This window comes from Anopheles gambiae, chromosome X (assembly GCF_943734735.2).
Source record: "Anopheles gambiae chromosome X, idAnoGambNW_F1_1, whole genome shotgun sequence".
Classification (NCBI taxonomy): domain Eukaryota; kingdom Metazoa; phylum Arthropoda; class Insecta; order Diptera; family Culicidae; genus Anopheles; species Anopheles gambiae.
The window spans coordinates 1,459,254-1,477,316 of NC_064600.1; the positions used below are offsets into that span (position 1 = coordinate 1,459,254).

Below are 18,063 nucleotides of genomic sequence, written 5' to 3' on the forward strand. Positions count from 1 at the left end.
TGGGTTTGGTGTTTGCTGCGTGTTCGACGTGAGAATATCACACACACACACACACGCACACACACATTTTAGTGTTGGATTGCATAAATCTTGACCATCATTCATGTGAATCTTCAGTGATGAGTGATTCGAATCTCGGATCAAATCTTCAAAGATTCATATATCTCTAAACATTCATGAATTTCCAGGGATTCGATCTAGCCAGGATTTTCCACGATTTTTTGGCCGTTTACCAAAATATTTTCGGCTGTTTCCTTAAATGTTTTCCCTAATCCATTCGGACGATACCAATAAATTATGGGAACGAACCAAAAATCTATGGGATACGATGAATAAATCGTGAGACGAGCCCAAAAAATTATGAAAACTGACCAATAAATCGTGGGAAACGCTGTAAGATTCATAAATCCTATAAGATTCTTATCAATGCACATATCTCCAGGGATTTATGGATCTTAAGAGATGTATGATTTTCAAAACAATGGCTGGTATCGTTGAATTCGTTCTGGCATGGCCACGTGGGAAGAATCAGAAGAATCAGCTCAAACTCTACGATTTTAGAGATTTATTAATCGCAATAGATGCGTTAATCTTTCGAGATAAAAGAATCTTCCCAATCGAAATTCAGATTAATTGCATCATTCCGAAAGATTTATTCAGATTCATAAATCTGAACCGGATTTACCCAACACGACGCAACTTCCCAGAGCAAATACATTTTCACATTTAAAAAAAACTTAATCACGTGTGTTGTGCTGAATACTAAATTAGGGTTGTTTATTTTAGTGAAGAAAATGAAATTTTAAAGTTAAGTTTTCTTTATGTTTTTATTCCTGCTTTTGTGAATGAACATGATCCCAAAAGCAAAATGTATGAGTTATTTCAGTTTGAAAAAGAAAAGCCGACCGTAGAGTTGAAGATGAAGTAGAAGTTCTATTTTATTTTAAGTTGCTTAATCCTTTTACATTCATGATGCTCACCGTTTTGTTGTACCGCGACAGCGTTTAGCCAACTATTAGCGAATGTTTCCGAAACGTACGTGATGAAACGATGTGAAACGTGAAATATGCTTGGCTTTAAAAGGAAAAAAAAATAAAATGTTTCCCCCAACAGTTCGATTACTGCCGTCCCGTGCGTGGGTCAGAGTGACAACAAACCCTTGCCATATTGTACTATGCTTCCTATAGGAAACCGAAAACATGATAAGAAAAACAATGTTAACTCCTTGACAGTCTAACAATTTTTAGAAAATATACAATATAGCCGTTCTGCAAATGAATCGAAACGGATAAGAAGAAAAAAACACACTGCCCGAGTCTCACTCGGCTAAAACACTCGAAAGCATGGGGGAGTTAAAACTTCAGACGCAAACTGTACCGATACTCGTCCCATCCACCTTACCCGCAGGGTTGTTAATGGCCTTAATCTTCCTCCTCCTCATCGTCGTCGTCGTCGTCGTCCTCCTCCTCCTCGCTAGATTCCTGCAGCCACTGTACCAGCTTGGACAGGGCCGCCTGCAGGCCGGCATCCGCCAGCCCGTCGTACCACTCGATGATGACCTGCTCGCCGATCAGATCCGCCTCGTACAGGTAGTGGACCAGCTGGGGCAGCTTGGCCCGCACCGTCTCGCTCGCCGGGCACATCTCCTCGAGCGCCTTCAGACAGTCCATCATCGCGTCCCGGTCGCGGATGTAGTTGCGAAACACGACGCCGAAGTAGGCGAGCAGCCGGCGCAGCGTGCCGACCGTGTTCGTCGCCACGCCGTCCTGCTGCAGCATGATCTGCAGTATCGCCTTCACCACGTAGTAGTTGACCTCGCACAGCGCCATGTTGTACGCGTACCGGGACGAGTTGATCTCCAGTATCAGGTACTCGGCGTTGCTCTTCTCGGCCAGCCCCCGCTTGAGCGATTCCACCACCTCGGACAGGAAGATGTTCGCGTCCTCCGGCACCGGCGAGGCGGGCCCACTGTCGCACTCCTCGTCGGACGGTTCGTACACGGAGGCGGGATAGCGCTCGGGCAGCGGCGCGATCGCGTGCGGCTGGTTCAGGGCCGGCTGGCCCGATCCGCCCTCCTCCTCGTCCGAATCGCTGTCCTCCTCGTCCAGCACCGGTATCGTGTACGCCCGGTCCGCTATCTTCTCCACCGGCGTGGTGCCCCACTCGTCCGCCGCCGGTTCGCTCGCCTGCAGCAGCAGCCCGCTCACCGTCAGCCCGTCCGGTATCTCCACGCCCTCGCCGAGCACCGTGCCCGGTTCGATCGTACACCGGCTGCCCACCGTGACCGCCCGCTCCAGCACGCAGTGGCTCAGCACGGTCCCGTCGCCAACGGTGACGCCCTCCAGCAGGAAGCTGTTCACGATGCGACAGTTGCGCCCGATGCGGCAGCCCCGCCCCACCACCGACTGGCGCAGATAGGTGCCCTCGCGGATCTCGCACTCCTCGCCCACCACCAGATCGCCGTCCAGCTCGCAGGACCGGCTGAGCCGCACGTTCCGGTGCCGGTACACGTTGTTGCGGAAGTGTTTGTACTGCTGCCGGAACTCGCTGATCGCCGTGTCCGGCACGAGCGGGTACACCCACCGGTTGATCACGTCCAGGCTGACCAGATGGTAGCTCTGCCAGTTGTTCACCCGCATCGCGTACTCCTCCCGCGCCAGCTTCGCCACGTAGATGCGGCTGTTCAGGATCTCCTCGTTGATCAGCACGCCCCGCACGAAGTCGTCGCGCGTCAGAAAGTCGAAGTTGTCCGCGAACAGGGGCAGTGCCGCCTGGCTGCAGACGGCTATCTGCGGATCGAGCAGCCCGTGGCAGACGGCCACGTCCCGGTTGGCCAGGAACAGGTCCAGCGGCAGCTCGAACGAGCGCTCCCGCTCGTGCTGGGCCAGCCGCTGATGGTAGAGCAGCCGGCGGGTGGTCGGATCGTGCGCCACCAGCACCTCGTTGCCGGTGCGCATCCGCCGCAGGCCCTCCTTGTACACCACCGTCATGACCGCGCCCCGGTCCACCTTCGCCAGCCGCTTGTGCTCCTCGAGCAGCGCCGCCAGGTCCGCGTTCGTGACGCTCTCCACGCCGAGCAGCAGCACGCTGCCCCGGATCGTGTTGCGCGCGTCCAGGTCGCGGATCGCCTCGCCGATGCTGCGGCACGCTTCGGAGCTAACGATCGACACCCGCATGCCGGTCGACCAGGTGCATCGGGCGGCCTGCCGGTCCGCGATGTGCCGCTTCACCTGATCGATGTGGCTGCTGCAGAACACTATCACCTCCTCCACCCCATTGCGGTTGAGCGTTTCGAGCGTGTACTCGATCAGCGGCACATTGGCGACTGGCAGCAGAGCCTAATCGGAGGAAGGCAACGGCCACAGCCGGGCAGAGAGAGAGAGAGAGAGAGAGAGAGAGCAAACGTGAAACTCGGTGTGTGACGGCGAGTGATGCAATTTCGTGCGTGGCACTTACCAGCGGTTTCGTGGACGTGAACGGTTGAAAGTTGTCATTGTACGAGTCGGCTATCACGATCGCCTGTACGATTTCCTTGTTTTCGATCGCCTTCGCTTTGCTCATGCTGTGAACCCGCGGCACACCGGAACAGTCGATTGTCGGATTGTATCAGGACCCTTCCCCGACGGGGTTGCGGTGAACGTAAAGCGGTCCCCGGTGATGGGAAGCGAGCGTGTACGATATTTTGGCAGCTTGCGGCCACCCAGGTGACAAGCTTGTTAAGCGCACGATAACAAGTCGTTGGTAAGGTTTTAAGCGCGGTTTAGGTAAAAGCGTTTAAAAAGTTGCTCAAGCGCCACAGATTAAGCTTAAACGATTGGCAAATCAAATATCTATAGAAAAAAAAATCAAAGGCTCCATAGCTTCCCTGTTTTGCTTAATAGACGGCGTTTTATAAATCATGATTGAAAGATAAAAAAATACAACGATATGAAATGCCTGATCACAAGCATATTGCACCGGACGGCTCCTGTTGACTTTGACCGACAACGACTCCGTTCGACTCCAATCGACTCTGGACGACTTTAATCAACTCTGGATGACTCCGAATGACTCCGACTCCGTTCGACTCCGATTGACTCTGTATGACTCTGATCTCTGATCTAGTGGTTTGTATTTTGCTGGAGTTGGAATCGGACTAACAATAGCCAGAATCGGTCGGACTCGTCCAACAGATGGCGCCACCAGCCTTTTGGTGTAAAATTAATACATTATCAAACATTGTTTCAAATAAAAATTACGATATCATAGATTTCGCCTCTTCAACTTCGGTTATAAACTCAACATTGACAGATATTCGACATACGACTTACGCCATGCTTTGGGATATTTTTTCGGTCCTAAATACAGTCGTATCTCGGGGGACGCCTGCATAACCTTAAACTTTCTAGCAAAATTAAAAGGGATTAAATGTCGATTTGTCAGCTGGGAACTATGTATTTTTTTCTCGTATTTTCAAAAAGATAGTTGACGTTTGCTCTGACACATAATGTAAAGCTGTTTTATGATGCAATTCTGTAAAAGGTTTGACTGCTATTTGGTATTTGTTGATTAATTGTTTGCCCTACCTTGTGCTACACAAGTTCAGACACATCCCCATTCGCTTGTTGTTGTTTGTTCTCTCAAACTATCTATAATCGTTTCTGGCGATAAAAGATTCGAATAAAGATAACATAAAAAACGGCGAATCATACTAAAACAATCCTTCTAGGAGCCAGAATAATATAACCGATAATTGTTCGAAAAAACATGTAACATTTTACATGGTACACATTGCGCTCCGCGCTTTGTGACACACGGCACCGTTGCAGCACCTGAACCAACCACCGTAAACCGGCACCGTTCGCCCAAGCAGCATCGCGCCGAGCAGCATCGGGTCCGCTGGTCCGGGGACGGAAAAGCTTCGACGGTGACTGAAAGGTTGTTTGTGTTGGCCGAGACCGTGGCTCGCAGCAAACATCCGGGGAAAAGGAGAAACGGAACCACAAGGAACGTCCTGGCCGAAGCGCAATCCTTACCTTACAGGGCAGGTTGGCTTGTGGTGTGCAAGCGGAAGTCATCGACCTTCAACAACCAGCCTCCGGACCCTGCTTCCTGCCCTTTGCAGGCGGCTTCTCAGGGGCAAGTTGCCCTTCTTCCAGCCGAGAGTGGCTCGCCAGTGGCAGTGTGGTCTTCCGCGCCACCAAAAAGGGCAGCAAAGTGTGTGTGTGTGCGCGTGTGTGTGTTTGTTCAATCGGTCGTGTGGTGGTGCTGCTGCACGGGTGCGGAACGCATTGAAGCATTGAATTTTCCACTTCACGGATCGATGAAAAACCAACGGAACGGATTGGAGATTACGCGGAAGCTGGTCGGTGCTGTTGTTGTTGCAATCGGCCCGAACTACCACCGCACACAGCGTGAGTGAGCCTGCTGTGAGTGTGTTTGTGTTCGCGCTCGCGCGCGTGTGTGTGTGTGTGGCTATTTCTTGTACGTGCGTTTGGTGTGTCAAAGAAGGCAGACTCAAAAACAATACCGTTCAGTGTCCGTCGTGCTTGTTGCAGAGTTGCAGAAGACCGAAACGGGAACGGGAGCAGTGACCGTAGTGGTGCAGTGGTTCGGATCGGCCCGGAAGGTGCACCAGCTACACAGTTTCGCCCTCGGCAAGCTCAGCAACAGCTTTGGCGCTTCAAGGAAATTGATATTGCCTTTTTTTTCGGCAATCGTGAAGATAACAACCGAACCCGATCGCGATCAACGTCAAACAATCAAAGCCGCAGTCGCTCCTCCCAGCCGCCCCCATGGCAACGGTCAATCTGAATCCGAACGGCTGCCCGGTGGCGACCCCGACCGCGGTTGGCTCCAGCACCTCCATCCACTCGATACAGGGGAAGGACCAGTGGGTGAAGCTGAACGTGGGCGGCACCTGTTTCCTCACCACCAAAACGACCCTCTCCCGCGATCCAAACTCGTTCCTGTCACGGCTCATCCAGGAGGACAGTGATCTCATCTCCGATCGGGTAATTAATCCCTCTCTTCCATCTCTCTCCCTCGTCAGCTCGTTTTGCTCACTCTCTCTCTCTCTCTCTCTCTCTCTCTCCTACTGCACGGATGTTTAGGACGAAACCGGTGCGTATCTGATCGATCGTGACCCGCGGTACTTTGCGCCGGTGCTGAACTACCTGCGCCACGGCAAGCTCGTGCTGGACGACGGCCTGTCGGAGGAGGGCGTGCTGGAGGAGGCCGAGTTCTACAACGTGACGCACCTGATCGGCCTGCTGAAGGACAACATTGCGCGGCGGGAGCAGCGGCCGGCGGCGGACAAGAAGCGCGTGTACCGGGTGCTCCAGTGCCAGGAGAACGAGCTGACGCAGATGGTGTCGACCATGTCGGACGGGTGGCGGTTCGAGCAGCTGATCAACATCGGCACGCAGTACAACTACGGCACGGAGGAGAACGCCGAGTTTCTGTGCGTGGTGTCGAAGGAGTGCGCCAACACGCTGATCGGGCGCGAGGTCGAGTCGAACGATCGGGCCAAGGTGCTGCAGCAGAAGGGCTCGCGGATGTAAGGTGCGGGGGAGGGGGGGGGGGGTATGAGGCGTGTGACGAGGCGGGTTTTGTTACTGAAATATTCTTCTTTGTAACCTTCATCGCGGAGTCTACGCGGGGAGGTTTGCCTAGGCAACTGAATGAAGCTCGCCGTCGGTTGAAAACAATATTATAGATAGAAATTATGAATCACCCTCCTCGTCGTGTGGGAGGTAATGAAGAGGGGAGGGGGGGGGGGGGGCTTTGTGGACAATAGGAGCGAAATCAGGTGATTTATAAAGCGCGCCCATTACAAATTGGGGAGAGTTTTTGGCATGGCAGGCATGGGTTGGGGAGGACTGCAAGCTATATCTTTATCGTTGGCGAGCGAGTTGCCATTAGCGTTGCACTTGTAGACCACGGACATAGTAATTAGCAGCAATTTGCATGCAAAACACGCTACAATGCGAGGGGAGCCGGAAGGTTTGTTGCAACTCCCCCCCTTTTTCACGTGTGATACACCGCGAATGAGTAATGGAAGGAAGCGAGAGTGGCAATGTTCCGTTCGGATCCTAGCCTTACCCACATAAAACAGAATTCCGGCAAACCCTCCTCGACCCACATGTCTCCCACATCGCATCAGTTTCTGAGGCTCTCCCGTTAGGCCCAGTTTACAGCTTCATGGAGCTACATTTAGGTGCACAAGGGCAAACCCTAGACGCGCGGGCACGATTATGTCCCTGCGTGAAAGTTAAGAAAGAGGAACAGGGAAAGAAAGAGAGAGAGAGAGAGAGGGAAAGAGGGAGAGAATAGGGTGGAAATCGGTTCTAGCTTTAAGTTTTAGCGCATAAGAAATCGTCGTGTTGACCGTCTGGAGCATATACATACACATATATCCAACATATATACGCCAAACACAACCATACACACACACACGCCCAACGCAATATAGGATCGACCTACCACACAGTACGCCCCAACCATCATCCTCCCCCTTCTCACATACCGGTGCGTGATCCGGTGAACAGGACGGTGTGACGAGCACATGATTGTTAGATTTTATAACGCAACCAAGCGACAGCAAGCTGCTAGCGAATTGTCGCGTTTGTGTATTGTGCGGTTAGCAATCTTTAGTTGCTCTAATGTGCCGCAAACCAGGAAGCCAGGTAGGCACAGAAGAAGCGTTAGAAATGGTGGATTCATCCACTTAACTTTACCGTAAGTTTTCCACGCCACATTAGAGCGCGCGCACACACACACAGGCGCTTTGCAAGCAAAAAGAGAAAACAAAAACGCAACAAAAAGACAAGCAGCGAAAGCTAGGGAAGTGATTAAAGGAGAATAAATCGTTGAGGTGTAGGGTGTCGTGGGGATGCGCCCTTGAACTCCTCCTTATCCAGGTTACTGTTTAGCCATAGTCACATAGAAATTGGACACACGGGAAGGATCGGTACAACTGTCCGCCTGCAACTGAGACTCCTCTCTCTCTCTCTCTCTTACACACACACACACACACACACACACACACACACACACACACACACACACACACACACACACACACACAATCACAGACACATTTTGAAACTGTTTTTACGAGTAAAACGCACAAATTTGATCCAATTCCCTGCTCCGGAAAGGAAAAGCGAAGGAATAAAACCCATTACTGGTGCGCGAACAGGTGCGTACTACTTTGACCTCATGTTTTTTTTTTTATTCTTCAATTTTTTATCTTAGCGTATAACACTTTCAAGTTAGTTGGACTTGCCTTTCTTCGTCTACGCTCCTTTGAACGCGTTTCACAACACCCTGCTATACGTGAAAGTGTGTGTGTGTGTGTGTGTTTTTTTGCAATCAAAAGACACAAAGCCACTGAAAGCCAGAATTATTTCGAATTGTTCTTTGAACAAAAAAAAAAGAAAAGATTAGGGACAGGGTTCTAGCTTTGTAAGGTTTATACTATCGGCAAATGTTTGGCGTAACAAACGAAAAAAGGGAAACAGTGTATGAAAATAAACATCAACCACGCAGGAAGGCTTCATCGCGTAGATGAGTAGTAGCTGAATGCAAAAGGTAAACCCGCAATGCACTAAGGCGCCCACAGTGTGTGTGTGTGCGTGTGTGTGGGTGTGTAAGCGTGTCAAACTTGCGCACTTCGAAGCTCAGTCGCACTGGGCACGATGCACATTCGCTCTTACACGTGTGTTGTTGTAGCAGGCTACCCTGCTCTTGAACGAAGCTACCATATGGAGAAAGTAGTCTGACATAATAAGGTATACTATACTCAAAGACGAATGCCACGTCGAATGGATACTTAGGTAGAACAGAATTGAAGCAATCGGTAAAAGACGCATGCACCTAACCCTTTTTATAGTAGCGGTACTACTATTAGCAGCAGCAGCAGCAGCACTACTACTTCTACTACCACCGGCATATTCAACTACTCTCACACCGCCAGCACCACCTAGACTCTCCCACTTAGGCATTACTATCGGTAGCATTTAGAATAGGGCGAGTGTTCAGGCATTCGGAGAAGTAAAGCAAAATAAGCCTTTCGAAAATGGTGGATAGTTATGATTGGGAGAATAAGCGGGAAGAGAGTAAGAGAGACAGCGAACGAGAAAATGATAAAAGATGAGAGAGCATATAATGAAGAGCGATGTAGACTTACAAAGTAGTTAATTAATATAATCTCGTTACTAAATGGGTTCGATCGATCATCAGAAGAAGAAAAAAAAAAACACTCAAAACCTGCTGAAGCAATTTTTGTTCTGTAAAACCAAACGCAACAATCTATGAAGTGAGTCGTGCAAAATGACCCGGACACAGTATAACAGATTAGAAAGAGAGAGGAGATATAAAGCAAGACAAACGGACAAGCGAAATAAACAAGAAAATTAATAAAACATATATATATATACACACTTATATAGATATATATTATCGTACCACGGTGTTTGTACTTGATTTGCAAGGATTTAGGCATTAGATGAGCAAAAATAAGCAAACAAAAAACACTCCCCAACAACAAGTGTATGTCATTAGGCAGCAGCGAAATGGTAGGAAGAGTGGCGAAAAATGCCATAGAGTTTACGAAAAAATACATTAACACACGCATACAGTTACACCAGGATCCAGACCCCGAGGAGCGATAGAGAGCACGCACGCAAACCTGGTTTGAAACAAAAGCAGACAACAACAACAACAACAACCAAAACTGTGATTTGAAAAAAAGATGCTGTATTAAATGTTTCCCAGAAACGATGATGGACTGCTTTTTGGTCGTCGCGCTTGGTTGGTCCGAAGATCTTGCTGTACAACAGCTCCAAAACTCTATCAGAACTGGTTGAACTGTCCCTTGATCCTCGCTTGAAGTGATCGGCAACCAACTGCGTGAACGTTGGTACCTGTAGGAGACCCTTACCTGCCGCTGCATACAACCTGTGGATAACATTGTGGAGCGTCTTTTCGGAGGTGAATTTGTACTGTAGAATTTATTGGCCACGTGTGCTCTACCTGTGCTACGCCTATCGTAATAACACTACAGCGACTTTCAGCACAGCTGTGCCGGTGCCCCTATAATCCTGCTGTGTCTGGCGGTATCTCCCTGACTGAGGTCTAACGACTCTTAAACTCTTACATCCAGCTAACTCCTACACCCTACGGTACACCTTGCTAATCTCACGTGTTGTACTGTCCGCAGCTGTCCCTGCTGCCCAGGCGCCTGGCCCGGCAGCGCACGATGGGAACGCTCACTCCAACCCGCCGACGCGCAGGTCATACTTCGGTGGCAGGAACTGGTCGGCCGGCTCGTCGTACTGTCGCGGCCCGTCCTCCTTCGGCGGCAGATAGTCGATGTCGGGCTGGGGCGGTGGCAGATACTCGTTGTTCGGCGGCAGGTACGCGTTGTCCGGGCGATCGTAATGGTAGCCATCTTCCTGCAGGACCGGCTTTTCGGTGGTAGTGGTCGTGGTGGTAGTCGTCGTGGTGGTTGTCCGAGCCGTAGTCGGTCGGGTGGTAAACTTGAGCGGACTGATCGTTCGCTGAGTAGGTTGCACTTGGTTTAGCCTGGAATGTTGCAGTGGAGATGAGTGAGCGAATGGTCCCTAACACTGGTGCTGTTAAGCGGAACAAACACTCACTCGGGAATGTCCAGATCAAGCTCGGTGATCGGATGGTAGCCAAACTCGTCGGCAGTGTAGCGCACCCGGTACCGTTTACCGTTCGCACCGGTGTACGTGTACGAGCCCATCACGACGAACGTTTTGGAATCATTTTTCAGCTTTCCAATCTGCTCGATCTCGATACCGTTCTCCGTCTCTACCCTGTAAAGGTATAATGCGAAGGCGAGGGGAAGTAGAGAGAACCATCTTGATGTCAGCCCTTTGCTGCACCCGGATACTTACGCGTACTTGAACTTGCCCTTGCCTTGGTTGCGCACCTCCGCCATCACGATCGATGCCTTCATCACGTTGCCGGTGAAGTTGGTCGGATCCTTGTTATCCTCGGCCGGGAACGTAAACTCGTCCTCGGAGAACAGATCATCGTTGCGGCTTTTGGCCGGGATCTTGATGCGTGCTGCCTGGACCGTTGCCAGCGATATGCACAGTACGGCGAGTCCTGCCAGTAGCTACGAAACAGAGGACACCGTGAGACAAACCTCGTAAACCAGAAAAAAAACCCCACCAAACTTTATCGACCATCTTCCAATCGGTCACTGCCCCAAGAAGTGCTTGTGTGTGTGTGTGTGTGTGTTCTACACCCTGGTGACACTCAGCCCACCTGTAGCGATCTGTCGTCCCACCATTAAAATGATATCAATCAAACCAGGAAGCGAAGCGCCTGGGTTCGCTACCGGAACAACTTCATTACGGGTTCCATTATGCCCAAACCAAAAAAACAAAAAAAATACACCGTCTGCGCAGAGGTAAATCACCCGGTGACACCTGTGACACAAAATGTTGGGTTAGGGGTTTTAGGCATAAATTAAGCCCGATCATCCCCAGATAGTCTGAGCTCCCCACCGATGCGCTGCAGAACGGTCCGATGCTGAGACACCAGACCATGCTGATGCGATTACTTCCTCATTATGCTAATACTCTGCCATCCTCGCCCGCACCGATCGCGTCCACTAAATGGGGTGCCGTTTTAATTAAAAAGTATCATCCACCGCCTTATAATGCCATCCATAAAAACCGGCTGAATGGAGGGATTTTATGGGTATTATAATTTTTCATTAACTCAATCATCACCGCACTGGGGGCGACTTTAGCCCCCCCCCCCCCCCCCCCCCTTGGAAATCATCTTTTGTCTATTTGTCGTTGTTGTTTCTGGCTTTCAATAAACAAATTGGTAACGTCTTCATTTCACTAACAACTGGATAAGCGCTCGTTAATACGCCACGTCCCCGGGGGTGGATCAGAACTTCCCCGTTCTAGCAATTCTGGCTCATTATGCTCTCCGACCGGGTATTGTGGACTGACCCGGTCAAACCAGTTCACCGGAGCGGGGTTTAAACAAAAAAAAAAAAAAAAAAAACAAAATACCGGGAAGATGTTTGCACAAATTAATTCCAATACGTGAGGTTCTCGGTGTCACTTCGGTCGCCGGTCTCGAGAACCTCTTATGCGTGTTCGCGACCAGCAAAAGGGTGGAACTGGTTTGGACCCAGGGCCGAAGAAGAGCACACGTTGCACGTGGTTCTTGGCAGCTTGATTGTAATTTTTAGGTGGACGTTTTTTTTTTTGTTGGAACATGTGGACAAACAGTTTGCTGGGTTCAGTTTTTGATGCCTAACATTCTTGAGCTGTTGGGAGGTGGGTACATCGGAAGATGTTGAAGGAAATTTGGTGAGAATCTCTCATCTGTGCGGGAGTCGCAGCTAACCTCAACCAGCTTATGGACATATCTTGAAGGCTTGGGCGAGGCATCTTCAATTTCTGTGTGCCAGGCGGTGGTGTTTGATTGTCTGATTGAACTTTGAATTCTGTTGGACGTTGTCGCTTCAAAAGTTGTTCGCATGCTAGGATTCAAACAGTGAGTTTGAGGAATGTACGCGAACTTCTGAGCACTCTTCTCCCCATTTCTCTAAATAAAGACGGACACCCCCTAAAGATGATTATCACTTACATGCTTCATTGTTGCCTGTTTCAACTGCTATTCCTTTACACACCACAACCGTGCAACACTTTTTCCGCAAAAAAAAAAATCACTGAAATATCTTTCAACTTAATATGTTCAATCGTTCGCACACTTCTTCACCACAACCTGCCAACACTTGCCAGTACCGAAACGTCTCCAGGACACAGCAGCCGAACACCCGACTCGAAGTAAAGGACACGTGCCGTCTGTACACCGCACCACACGTTTGCGCACGATCGTGGCCCGAGCGATGTGTGAAGGATCAGTTTCGGTGACAAACTAAACCAGACCGTACGGACGGATAAGCACTTTATACCGGAATCAAAAACATGACGTGCCCCAAAAGTATAGCGAACCGAATGATGATGAAAAAAAAAAAAAGTTAAATAAAGCACACACAGTGTCAACCGTTTCTACTACCCCGCCGAGAGCATCACCGCGCCATCTCGCTGGAGTCGTCGTCGTCAGCGCCCCACCTTTGCGGCCAGGGCAGAGCTTTTTCAGTAAACCGCCACTCGACCGCCTATTGCTCCTTCTTTCTCTATTTGTCTCTCTCTATCTCTCTCTCTATCTCTCTCTCTTTTCCCCATACTCTTGTCTCTTTCCAACCAATCGAAGTGGTCTTTGCCACGGTTGTGCCCGCTTGTTCTGGAGCGGTGGAGCTAATATGCGAACCGAGGGGCCGAGGGGAAGGGTACGGATACGATGATACGGCTTGAAATTCGGATCACAAACGTTTAGCTTTTCAGCTGTCGGCAGGACAGTCGGACCACCGGCCTGCTCAAAATCCCATTATCGCGATCGCAACGAACTCAACTGCTCTGGCACACATCTTCTGGGCGATAGGCTGCAGATGTCAAATGTCGGGGACGGGTTGGTTGCTTGGCTGTTTGCTTTTTTTTTTTGCAGGCTTGGATTATATGGGGGAATTACCGTCGTTATGTTCTAAGAGAAGGTCATTTTCGTTGAAAGTTTTAACATAATTCAATCATTGTTTTAGAAAGGATGGAAAAGCACGTTGTTGAGCAAAATGTTGAAGCTGAAAACCCTCAACAAATAACAATAACTGGAAAGATGATGATCTTAAGTAATCCTGTACATGACGACATCCTTCCTTAATATTTGTTACATGACTTGATTGTTGTGCAACTCACTCCAAGAGTCCTTACTTTTTTCATACAGGGGAAAGTAGGTATTCCAGCCTTGAATATCCTCAGGTTGTCTTCAACAGTCTACTACTTGCTCTGCTGCCGATTTGCCGATAACTTCATTAGTTCTTCATTGGGTAATAGGTGCCACGTTAGAAACTACCCAAACAACGTCGTGTGCTGATAAAAAGTATTTCCAGGCACTTGGTTTTAGTGGTATCGATCGCAGCATCTGCTAAACATTTCACAGCTTATGTGGACAAATCATCCCAAAACAGCACATCTCCAATGAGATGGCCCAAAGAACGCAAAACACAGCATGCGAGAAAGAACAGGCCGACCACTGAATTGAATAGAATGCTTAATGAAATCGATTTGCGACTGTGAACTGAAGCGCACCATCTACCAACTGTGCGGTGTTTTCAGTTTCCTTCTGGTTTGTTGATGAGCGAGATTATAAATGCAAACGAGTGATATTTGTAACTGACAATTTGTATGTGGTCTATTCCAGATTTGCCGAAGTCGTAGGACATTTGCCAATCCATCAGCTCTGTTTAGCTTGATTTTCCGATGCAAATGAACCGCTTGCAACGTTGCATGCACACGCGCGTTTGATGTCCAGCGCAAGTTTCGGCTGTTTCTACGTTTGCGATCAGTGTTCCAGCGAGATATTTTCGTGTTTGCTGTACCGCGAATGTTTGCACATTTACTTAAAGTTCATATTGAACTATCAAGCCCACTCTTCATTTCGGTATTCTGTGCCTGGGTGCGTGTGTACGTTTATTGTGTATGCTAATAGTAGCAGTCAGGCCTCAGAGTCACCGATAGGTCCCAGCAACAAAAAAAAAAAGAAAGAAAGAAAAAAAAACAAATCGCTCGGTTCCAAATTGTACGAGGGAATCCCGCACAGCCAGAGGAGAGATCAGTGATCTGCGCTCAGAATCAGAAAAGCAAGAGTGAGCGCATACAAAGCCAAAGCTGGTCTGCTTTTTTTTTGCTTGGTGAACGCAAACAAAAAAGAAAGATACACCCACGCACATACGCTCTCAGGCCGACGCTAGAAAACCGGTCCGTGTCCCGATCTTGTGCCCCGATACCACACAGAACGGGGCACAGAACGAACACCTGACACAGAATGGAGTGTTTGGCGTTGGTTTGGCAAAGTTGACTCACCGTGGTCTATGGGAAAGGTTCTTTGACTTGGTCCAGTGCTATTCTCTATCGCGTGCACATTTTGCCCTACCTACCGTTCCGGACCGGTGCGGGACTAGTGTGCCCAGCTTCCATCTGATGGAGAGTAGCTCAAACAGAGATTGGGACAGATTACAGATTGGATTGTTTGGTTTGAACTCTCTCATAAAACAATACTGTGATAAATTGATTCGAAATGGTTCAAAGTTTGCAGTCAGATCATCTCAGCAAATATACAGCCACGGTTAACATCACAAATCCAAAGCCACTTGTAGTAGAAAATATTGGAGCTGCCTTCCGAACAGGTATTTTACTAACACGAGGGAAAAGGTTATCGTTGTGTTCCGTTTAACATTTGTTTTCTCTGTGCGAGAATCTAAGATTGCTTTAAAATCCAAAATTCCCCAAAACACACAGCACCTCTGATGCCGCATGAGGATATGTTCCTCGTACTGCTTCACGGCTGGCATTACGAATTGGTTGAACAAAACGTGTGAAATTGAAACGGAACAAGTTGGGCCACAGGTGCGACGGTGGAGATGCTTTTGGGGTTTTTTTTCTTTCTCTCCAACAGCATGGGAAGTTTCATTTTGCACACACCCCAAACCGGATCCACTCCCTAATTAGCGAGAATTGGGAATAATTTATAGCGTACCTGGTACAGAACGAAAGGCTAAGAACACCCATAAACCCGTTGCATAACATTCGGATGAGATCTTCATACACCTGGAAGAGGTCGATTTTTTGTTTTGGGTGGCTTCGGGAAGAGATGAGCATTGGTTTTAACCTTCCTGAGCCAGCAACGGCAAAGGACGATTATATATATAGTACGACGTGTTGGACTTTGCTGTTTGAATTTTTGCTTCTCGAAGATGCCGCCCCATTCCTCCCTGTTTCACCCTCCTGGGCTGGAGCTTTAATTAATGGCGATAGACGCCATTTCGGCACGCAATCTTTGCACGCAAGGCGGAACTTATCGCACACTTATCGGGCCCATTCTGGTGCGCAGCGCGCTCATCAACCTGGTGCTCATTGCTCGTCAGCATCAGACCCGCGCCACACCGCGCAACACTCCGGTGGGACAGCCATTGGCGGCTAATGGCGGTTGATGGTCATTCGAAATCAACATTTATATGCACTATCACGCAAAAAAAAAACGGGGGGGTCCGTGGCGCGGGTGCCTAATGAGCGACGGTTTCCTCGGTTTTCCAATGCGCACCTTCCTCCGATGGCTCTACCCGGCGGCTCGGTGAGAAGGATCAAATTTCTAACTGAACACAATTCCAATAAAAACCAGATTAGCATAACCCGTGCGTGGGGCAGTTCGGGATGGATTCGTCGCAAACGCAAAGGTAAACAAAAAAAAAAACCCCGCCAGCAACACACGATGCGCGATAAGCACCGATCAACATTCGATGTACAAATTTTATATGGTGGAATATTCATCAATCTTGGGCCGGGGCGTGCGAATTTGCGCACCTTTTGCGTCTTCGACTGCGGGGCGGATTTGAAGTCGCCGAGCTGGCTCGGGAGCTATTTTGATCCAGAATTCGCAATGCTCTTGATTTTTGGATTGAGAATCGATGCAATAGTTCGGTCAGATGCTGAGGTGTTACAAATGGTCATCATTATGTAGCGAAATCAGGCAGGTGTTGAAGCATTCAAGCGCGACGGCCAGCACTGAAGTTCAATATCAGGTTGGTCGAGAGCAATCCCAGATGTCTTCCTATGATGCGCTCCGTGTGTTGCTGTGCAAGGTCGACCAAACTGAAAACCCTTCAGCCCACCCTATAGCCTACACGTCAATCAAGATTGCCACTATCGCTCGCGCTTGACACTCCTAGCAGGTCTAATAGCGGGCCGAATTATGCAGATGCCCCCAAAAGCGCATCGTCAACCGAATGCTGATGGTGCTTCCTTTCTAAAAGCCATCTGGCAGCAGGCCGGCGGCGCCATTGTTACATCCAGTTCCAGTTCATCGTAACCGACATCGCACGATGTCGATGACGCCCAAAAAAAAAAAACCCCCCCGACCAAACATGGGTGACCGGGAATACGATAAGGGCAGGTTCGTCGCCTGCCGCTTTGCTTTGAATGTCATGCGCGCATTCGATCCGGCCATGATCCGGTATCGGTCGTGCGGTTGCACAAGCGCGAGGATTAGCAGCAGTTCGCGGTCGGCCAGTCCCCGCTCATCTTCACGGTCACCGGGCCATATTCCCAGCCCCTTTCCCCTTCCCCGGAATTGGGAGCTAACCGGTGGGAAGTGGGCGATCTGTGCGCGCTGAGACTCGTGGCTTTGTGTCATCTTCAAACGGTGGTAGTAATAAAAAAAAAAACTTCTAAGCATATGAGGTTGACTTGATCCTAAGGTAGGTCATGTCAGTCAGATGAGATTTTGATGCGACAGAAAGGCACTATTCCCATTCTATCGTCCTCCACAACAATGACTCTCCACAGGACGCTCAAGGAATCCATCGAGCGCCCTCAATCAACTCCCCTTCCGGTAGGCACTGCCCGCCGAATCTTTTCGCACGTCATGTTGACAACAGTACTTGAGAGCCATCGCCGCAACGGCCGTCCTTTAATCTATCTTCCACCGAGCCACCTCCGGAACCGGCTATGCTAAGCAGCAGCAGCAACAGCCCCATCGGTTGATTTCCTCATAGCCCATAAGTCATTCGGAACTCGGGGGGGGGGAAGCTCCTCACCGATATCGGAGCAATCTCAACAAAAACAGACGTCATAAAAAAAGCACACACACATACCAAACACGCGTATCTAGCTGCGCAGAGGGTGCCGCATCGGGCAATATTTCGTTACGATTATTACCTGTCGCGGGTTGCCAGGACGGTCGAAGATTGACGACCGGTGATGCTCTCGCCAGTTAGTCTTGAATTAAAAATTAGACTAGCGAGAGCCCCCGGGAGCCGCTGCCCAGCGAGGGGAAGGAAGCGAAACGAAAGGCTTAGCCGGTTGTTCAGCTTTGCCCTTGACGGTTTTCGGGGTGCGTCCAACCGGCTAGAGAGCCCCCGGGGGGGCTTTCGTTTTGTATCTGTCAATATCTATTGCCTCTAAGTCT

The 18,063-nt window shown here is 49.5% G+C and overlaps 3 protein-coding genes across 3 annotated transcripts; 1 reads left to right on the top strand and 2 right to left on the bottom strand.

The window, feature by feature from the left end:
• Positions 1-913: 913 nt before the first annotated feature.
• Positions 914-3,704, bottom strand: LOC5666778 (translation initiation factor eIF-2B subunit epsilon). Its single transcript, XM_001687706.3, has 2 exons — positions 3,457-3,704; positions 914-3,338 (listed from the first exon to the last, which is right to left on the bottom strand). Exons 1-2 carry the CDS (start codon positions 3,559-3,561, stop codon positions 1,422-1,424), a joined length of 2,022 nt encoding a protein of 673 aa, XP_001687758.2. The 5' UTR covers positions 3,562-3,704; the 3' UTR covers positions 914-1,421.
• Positions 3,705-4,684: 980 nt separating this feature from the next.
• Positions 4,685-8,198, top strand: LOC1272187 (BTB/POZ domain-containing protein KCTD5). Its single transcript, XM_311068.4, has 2 exons — positions 4,685-5,993; positions 6,093-8,198. Exons 1-2 carry the CDS (start codon positions 5,775-5,777, stop codon positions 6,540-6,542), a joined length of 669 nt encoding a protein of 222 aa, XP_311068.3. The 5' UTR covers positions 4,685-5,774; the 3' UTR covers positions 6,543-8,198.
• Positions 8,199-9,976: 1,778 nt separating this feature from the next.
• On the bottom strand, positions 9,977-12,940 carry LOC1272185 (cuticle protein 3). The gene is made up of 4 exons (XM_311066.5): positions 12,631-12,940; positions 10,908-11,131; positions 10,644-10,826; positions 9,977-10,569 (listed from the first exon to the last, which is right to left on the bottom strand). Exons 1-4 carry the CDS (start codon positions 12,637-12,639, stop codon positions 10,254-10,256), a joined length of 732 nt encoding a protein of 243 aa, XP_311066.4. The 5' UTR covers positions 12,640-12,940; the 3' UTR covers positions 9,977-10,253.
• Positions 12,941-18,063: the final 5,123 nt, after the last annotated feature.